General features: G+C 46.9%; 1 protein-coding gene across 1 annotated transcript; it reads right to left on the reverse strand.

The window, feature by feature from the left end:
* Positions 1-4,702: 4,702 nt before the first annotated feature.
* GPR75 (G protein-coupled receptor 75) lies at positions 4,703-7,779 on the reverse strand. The gene is made up of 2 exons (XM_040427463.1): positions 7,657-7,779; positions 4,703-7,393 (listed from the first exon to the last, which is right to left on the reverse strand). The coding sequence occupies exon 2, from the start codon at positions 7,170-7,172 to the stop codon at positions 5,559-5,561; it is 1,614 nt and encodes a 537-aa protein (XP_040283397.1). The 5' UTR covers positions 7,173-7,393; positions 7,657-7,779; the 3' UTR covers positions 4,703-5,558.
* Positions 7,780-8,467: the final 688 nt, after the last annotated feature.

Genomic DNA, 8,467 nt, shown 5'->3' on the forward strand with positions numbered 1-8,467 from the left:
CATGATTATGGAGGCAGCCATCTTGCCTGAGCTGTTGTTAAAGGGGTTGTCCACTTCTTGGCTACTTGTGACCAATGTTTATGTAAGGCACTTACTCATATAGCCTTTGTGGATATTCTGTGCAGTTTGCAGTATTTTATAAGCCATGTCGGCCTTGTTAGGCAAATCTTCTGTGCTGACTGCGCAGAGGTTCTGTCCATAAGATGGCCGCTGATGGAGGGTCATGTGACCAGACACATCACTTAGCCTCCTTAATTCTAACACGCCGCACTAAACTCCCAACAGTGCAAGTGTAGATGGCAGATGTAGTGTATTTGAATGGAACAAGCGGAGTGATGTATCTTGTCACATGACCCTTCATCGGCAGCCATTTTATGGGCAGGACCTCTGTCTGGACAGCACAAAAGATATGGCCAACAGGAAGCATACCTTATGAAATATACAAAATGGCAAAGAATTTCAACAAAAGCTATTAGTAAATGCCCTACAATAACCTTACAAACACATTGGTTAACAGTAGCCAGAAAGTGGACAACCCCTTTAACATTCAGATAGATGATTTACAGCATGGGCCATAGACACAATGAAAAGGAGCGGACTTAATTGACTTCTATGGGGAGTCAGGAGGGAGTAGATAGGCTGTGATATCATCTATTGTGAATGGTGGACCCAGTGTTATCTATATATGGGTGATATCTATCATTCTAATCCTGCCTGTAATGATAAGTAGATAACTGCAGTAAAGTGATCTGTACAGACCAAGAAGTAGAAGCTTTTATGAGACTTGATGGCCAGAAACACTGCAGGATTTTATATTTGTTTTTATTTAAACATTGGCATGGAAAATTAAAGATAACATCACCAAAAATTCTTTAAAAATATGTTTAACATAAAAACATGACCTAAACAATAGGCTATTTTCTGATGATACATTCTCTTTGATGTCTATTGGCTTTGAGAAACGGGCTTAAAGGGAGTCTGCCACCAGGAAATTCACAGGAAACCAGGCACAATGCCTTGTAGGGCTAGCTCATCTGAATGTAGTGATGCCTTTCACATAGTGATCCATTGCTTCATTCTGAAGAAAAAGGAACTTTTTATCCATATGCAAGTGAGCAGTTAAGTGCACTGAGGGCAGGCCCGAGCCGCTCTGTGCAAACTTGCTCCTCCTCCTGCCTCCTCTGCCAGTCCCGCCTTTCCTTCTTGATTGGCAGGGCCAGGCTCCTATACAGTCATATCAACTGGACCTGTCATTTAAGAAGGAGAGGATGGGGCTGGCAGAGGAAGCAGGAGGTGCCAGGGTGCACAGAGTGGCTTGGGCCCAGGATGGTGGCCTTAACTGATCAGTTTCATAGGAATTAAAATAACTTTTTATTCAAAATGCAGCAACCGATCCGAGTGAAAGACATAATTACATTCAGCTGATCTAGGTCTACAAGGCGTTGTGCCTGGTGTCACAGTGAATTTCATGATGACAGTTTCCCTTTAAAATGAAAACCTTGAATACTTTTTTTTTTTTTTTTTATCAAAATAGGCCCAAAATTCTAAGCTGATTAATTTCCTAATATATGTTTACTCTAAATCCACAGTACATAAAGCAATACATTTCCGACTGCCTGCAGCCACCACTAGAGGGAGCTAAGGAACTTACTGCATACTGTTATACACTGCATATCATTATAAAAAGTATTCGGTAAGCACCTTACACCAACTCTACATCTATGCAGGGGATTTAGGGGTCTATATGAGAAAAACAAGGCTCAGACTGTATAAAAATATATTAGGAAATTCATCAGCAGGGAATGTTGAACCTAAATACGGCATGATGATGATGATGATGATAAAAAGTGGACATACATTTTAAGCTGTTCTTTCTCTGGCTGGGAAGTAGCATAAATCTCCCCCTATTATTCTGCTAAACCACGCCCCTTAGTTTAAGCCCAACCCCTTTCAGACACAACAGCCAAAACACGGCTAAAATCAATGTGTTATAGGTCCCTAATTATCTGTGAACGCCCCTGCAGACTGACATTCATTTTAAGTTTTTTCCAGGTGTTTAATACTGATGACCTATCCTCAGGATAGTGTAGGTAAAAGTTGAAGAGCAGCACCCACGGACCTCAGCGACCACACCGAAATGCACCAGCAGATCCTCAGCGGTCCACAGATCAGCAATCAAAACACGGTCACGGCAGCATCTCCGGTTCCATCTTTATTTCATGTACTTAAAAAGGAATTTGTACAAAACAGCAGCAACGTTTCGGCTACATAGTAGCCTTTTTCTAGCTTGAAAAAGGTTACTATGTAGCCGAAACTTTGCTGCTGTTTTGTACACATTCCTTTTTAAGTACATGAAATAAAGATGGAACCGGGCATACTGCCGTGACCATGTTTTGATTGCCATCCTCAGTATAGGTCACCAGTATCTGATCGGTGAGGGTCCAACCCCCGCCGATCAGCTGTTTAAAGAGGCTGAAGCGCTCAGTGAGCCACTATATAATAGATGGCTCTGTGCTTGGCAAGCTACGAGGAGGCTGTGGCGCTTACCGGAACAACGCAACCTCTTCAAACAGCAGATCAGCAAGGATGCAGGATGTCGGACCCCCACGATCAGATATTGATAACCAATCCTGACCTATCTACACAGAAAACCCCTTTAAGTGTTCCTTTATCATGTTTCCTAAAGGGGTTGCCCAAGTTAACATTTTCCTGGGGCAGGTAAAATAGTAAAAAAAAAAAAGGCTATGGGCACCTTCAGGGCAATTTTATTATGATTACATTTTACTCATTTTGGGCCAAAAATCATTTTTTTCAATTGATCTTTATTAAACATGTTCAGCTGTTTTTTGAGATACAGGGGTTAAAAATCAGTATGTTTGCAGAGCACCACTTCTCAGTCCCGTCAGCTGACGGCTCATGTGCAGTCTTATCTCCTGATCTCATAAACACTCATTTAAGCCATATTCTTATCAGTTTGATAAGAGTTTAGCTATAATGAGTGTTGATGTCAAGAGATAAGGCTTCACACGGACTGATTTTTAACCCTTGTATCTCAAAAACAGCTAACTATTTTAATAAAGACCTATTGAAAAAATGATTTTCAGCCCAAACTGAGTAGAATGCAATCTAAAAAAAAGAAAAGCCCTGAAGCTTTTCATGGCCTTTAAGCTCAAATCCTTCGCCCCCTTCTGATTCAGCGCCGCTGCTCCTCTCTGTTGGGCTGGAGCTGTTACATAATGTTTTGGCTTCAGCAATGTTCACTACAAGACCACTGAGGCCAGTGATTGGCTGCAGTGGTCATCTGTGGTATAGGGGACAACAGAGGTCATAATAATGCCTGTACAAGCGTCTATGATGCTTGTTCAGGCCATTTTACTCCCTGGAAAATTCTAAGGCATACCAATACGCCTTAGACTTTTCCAGCACATTCATCAGCACAGTGAGCGCTGTGAACGACAAAGGCAGCGCAGCGATGCTGCCTGTGCCTGAAATAACCAATAACAAAGCTCACAGTACAGAGCTTTGTGATTGGTTGGTTACTGGCGCGCCATAGCGATACAGGTCGGGGTCAGGCAGGGGAAGCCAGCAGGAGCTGGAAGGAGGAGGGGCCGGCTCCCGGTGGTGGCCGTAGTAAGGAGAGCGGGGCGTGCTGCCCAAGGACCCTGGCAAACATGACAAGGCTGCTGGAGAGCTAAGGAGCCGCAGACTCACGTGACTGGTCCCTGGTCTGAGAGAATAGCTGCCCCCAGGCCTGTGTCGTCGTCCCCCCCCCCCCAACGGGTGGAGCGGGCTGGGGGGTGGGAGAGTTGTGGCAGTGAAAAGCTCGGCCTGTCAGTCTTCAAGTGAGTGATTCCCCCCTCCCCTAATCATGGTTCTGTCCAGTCTCCCAGTTCTCTGCTCCCCCCTCCTCCTGTCACCCCACTAGTAACCCTGCTCCCCCCTCCTCCTGTCACCCCACTAGTGACCCTGCTCTCCCTCCTCCTGTCACCCTACTAGTGACCCTGCTCCCTCCCTCCTCCTGTCACCACACTAGTGACCCTGCTCCCCCCTCCTCCTGTCACCCCACTAGTGACCCTGCTCCCCCCTCCTCCTGACACCCCACTAATGACCCTTCTCCTCCCTCCACCTATCACCCCACTAGTGACCCTGCTCCCCCCTCCGTCACCCCACTAGTGACTGCTCCCCCCTCCTCCTGTCACCCCACTAGTGGCCAGCTCCCCCCTCTCCCGGCCACCCACTAGTAATCCTGCTCCCCTCCTCCTGTCACCCTACCAGTGACCCTGCTCCCCCTCCACCTGTCACCCCACTGGTGACCCTGTTCCCCCCTCCTCCTGTCACCCCACTGGTGACCCTGCTCCCCCTCCACCTGTCACCCTGTTCCCCCCTCCTCCTGTCACCCCACTGGTGACCCTGCTCCCCCTCCACCTGTCACCCCACTGGTGACCCTGCTCCCCCTCCTCCAGTCACCCCACTGGTGATCCGTTCGGGATCCTGTCTTTTTACCAGACAAAAAAGTGCTGCATATGAGGCTTTTCTGTCTGGTCTTTCAACAGAATCCTGAAAAGAGGCTCCAAACGCAGATGTGAGCGAGTGCAGGACTATGTATTATGTATTTTAATTACCGCAACTTTCATACTCCTCGGGTAAAAATACTCCTCAAAAATGGTCAGAGGAGTATTTTTACTCTTCTGGAAAAAACATAGTGCGACCTCTGGGGGACATCATCGCTGCAGCCAAAACATTATATCTCAGCTGCAGCCCAGCAGAGAGAACGAAGCAACAATGCTGGATCGGAGGGAACTTAGGAGGGCGAGTTTATTTTTTAAATAATTTTAACAGCCTTTTTGCAGTTTGCGTCAGAATTTTTTTTATCTTGAACGAGCCCCTTTAGGGGACACCATGTCCACAACCTAATACTGTCAGGGCTTCCAGCTGAACATACTCCTAATCAATGACAATTCTTACTATCAGTTCCATAAAAAAGATGAATGATTATTGTGCAGTACTGAACCTGTTTAATCATGAGCAAAATAACGGACTACACGTGTATTCACCATGATGAGACTACTGCAGATATTAAAAATCATTACTCTCTTCATACAAAACTTCCCCCAAACGTTTGCTCATTATTAAACATATTTGACATCCGGTACAAAAATACATTTTAATAATTAAAAAACGCCCTATCACTGCACTTTCCCAAACGAATCACTTCCCCTTACCCTCCAAACCATCCGGAATGACGCCCCAACACCCTGATAATACAGAAAATCCAGAGTTTATAACATTAACGTACAGTAGATGCTGTATGACAAAAAACAAAAACGGCGTCCAATAAACGTGCTCAGATCATAGCGTGGACGATACCCAAAGGCAAGCTCGCGTATAATAAAAAAAAAAAGGAGTGTTGAAGTGTTACACTGTTTAATAAAGTTATATGAAAAATAACTTTTTAGTACATGAGTCCTAATACTTATGAAAGTGTCAATTGTAAACCGCTACCTTTATGGCAAGTTTAAGAACATGTCAAAAATGCGTACGAGATGCCCATTACAGTGTCAGACAGACGGCACGGGGATCTGCTTGGCAGAAGTGGTCTCACACTCTTGCATCAAGTCATTTGTGGTATGGTAATGCATGGCAATGTACGATTTGGCAAATCCGAAGGTGGAGTTCACAGGTTGCAGGCTGTTGGGGGTACTTATCTCTTGGGAGGGGCTGCTGTTATAGATGCTATAGTAGGGCTCTATGCGGGTATTAATCGGGGTAGAACTGCTCTGGGCATAATGCTGGTGCCCCCCTGATCCTTTTGGGCTCAGGACACTGTCCTTCGAATGGCTGGGGCCGCAGGCTTGGTCGACAAACTTTTTTTGGGGTTTAGGAGATAACATATAAGCAGAATTGGTCTCGTGGTGAGAGGACTTGTTTCTGTTCGCTTCCAAGCTGCCTTTGCCCATGGCACGCAATCTCGTTTTCTGTTTGCAGCAAAGAAACCCAAGGGCGACGTATTGGATGCACCACAGCACTCTCCTCCTTAAGCCGGCGCTATTACGAGAGTAGATAAAGGGGTTCAATCCGGACTTCAAAAATATCAGGGTGAAGCCACAAAGCTCAAACTGGTAGAGGATAAAACTGCTGCTGTTGGTCAACACATCCTGAACCAAAGAAATGCCCAAGGGCAGGCAGCAGATGAGGACGGACAACACTATGACAACACAAGTCACCACCGCTTTGGAATCCTTTGCGGTGGACAGGTTGACGGCCGACACCAGCTGTAGTCTGCTGGCCGGCGCCGGCATTTGGCTGAGTTTTTTCGTATAGGCGTGAGTCTGTACGTGCTGAAGTTTGTTGTAGTTCTGGTTCCTGTATAAAGCAGGGACGGCACACTGCACCCCGTCCACTCCGGGGGCGATGAAGGGTTGAGGTCTGGTGGTGTCCACAGTGATGATGGGACATTTCCTCACCTGGGCATTCTTCCTCAAGGCCTGGGCTATCATGATGTAAGAGGCCGACACCACAGCAACACAGAAGGTAAAATCGATGACGTACAAATAGAGGATAATCTTCCCCTCGCCGCTGATCAAGCTGTACATGGGCAGGCAGATCCGAGATTTTCGTGTCCTCAGTGTAGCCAATGTGGCAAGGGTAAAGCTCGTGGTCCACAGGAGCACCGTGAGCATTAAAGTGCATGGGAAAGAAGCCGTCCGATTGGGTTGCTGCCCTAGGACCATCCGCAGCCGATGAAGAGCAATCACCGCTACCGTTTTTAAAGACATGATAATAAACCCAGAACTCGTCAGGTGAAACGTGAAGCAAAACGCTTCGGGCACATTACTGCCGGTGTCAAAAAACAAGACGAAAGCAAACATGGGAGTAGAAATGCAGCAAATAAAGAGGTCGCAGAAGGACAGGTTCAGTATCATGAAGTCAAAGTTTGTCCTGAACTTCCTAAAGGCGGGATCGAAAAAGGACAAAAACACCACCAAGTTCCCATAGGATCCGAGGCAGAAGATAATGACCAGCAGGAAGGTGCAGGTGACCAGGGTGGCCGTGTGGATGATCTGTTGGATGTCCCTCAGCGTCCCATTGCCAACGTGAGAGACGGAGGTGCTGTTCACATAATCGTATCGGATCTGGTCTGCAAAATCTGTCATCCGGTCTGATAGATTCATTGTGAATACTGACGGGATCCCGGCGGCCAGTGGTGCTGGTTAAGCCTGGGAGAAGGTCCATGAAGGAGGCAAGGAGCCTTATTGCAGGCCAAGATGGACCCCAATGTGTAGACGCCTGCAGGGCACAAGCAGAAAGAGGATGCACAGAGCCATGGCAGACTGTCTCCTCAGCACTCCTCCTCACAGGCGATGCTGCTGCTGGAGCAGGTTCTCCGTGTCACCTACAACACACAAGACTCCATTTTAACACAACATCACAACAACCCTCAGCATCAGCACCAAAGCTGTGGCCACCACCCATCTACACCACTACTACTACCATCATCATCATCATCATCATCATCGCCTGACAGATGGCATCCTCCATCTACGTGCAGGGCCCCGCTGCCAAATAGCTGCACTGATGATGCACGATGGGATGGGGCTCTGCTGGCATAACATGGCGCTCTGGGGGTGATGAAATGCATGCGGGCAGCCTCCATACCTGGCGGTGGTGCCGTTCTCCGTCGCTGGCTGACAGGTGAACCGACGTACCGGGAGATCTGAGGACCCTGCACGACATTGCCTGCTGCATCCAGCGCAGCCCCAGCTCCCCACTCACGACCAATTGCCAATGGAAGAGCAGCCAGCTAATAGGCGGCCGCGTCTTATCCGCATCCAGCGCTGGCGGGGATGAGAGGAGGGCGCTGATTGGCTGCAAGAAGGCTGAGCTGATTTATTTATTTAGCTGTTTGTACAGGGATGATAATGATTTAGGGGGATGTGAAAAGGATGACACTGGCCCCCTGAGCTGTCACCCCCTGCTGCACCGTCTGGGTGCCCCTCTATATTCGTTATGGTTCAGCTGCTATCATGATTGTATGGTATAATGTCAGTAGATTTGTTACCTATAGCCCCCATTATTCTCTAAGCCCACCCATACAGCATACTGAGCCTCCCCCCAAATACTATAGGAATAAGACAGATTACACCGCGCAACAATGATTTTGCTACTGAGAGAAAAACATGTGATTTATACTAAAATGATTCCAAATATGAACTCGGAATTTGCCTGACACGTCTAGATTTTAAGATATACATGCAAAGCCTATTCAGTTATAATATTAGAGCTCATGCACACAAACGTTTTTTGCGTTCCGTATACGGGCCATTTTCTGAGTTCAGTATGCGTTACTTATACTGAGCCATTCATTTCAATGGGTCAGCAAAAAAAAAAGTGAAGTGTCTCCGTGTGCATTCCGTTTCCGTATTTCTGTTTTTCCGTTCAAAGAGAGAACATGTCCTATTATTGCCCG

Source organism: Bufo bufo, chromosome 4 (assembly GCF_905171765.1).
Source record: "Bufo bufo chromosome 4, aBufBuf1.1, whole genome shotgun sequence".
Taxonomy (NCBI): Eukaryota; Metazoa; Chordata; class Amphibia; order Anura; family Bufonidae; genus Bufo; species Bufo bufo.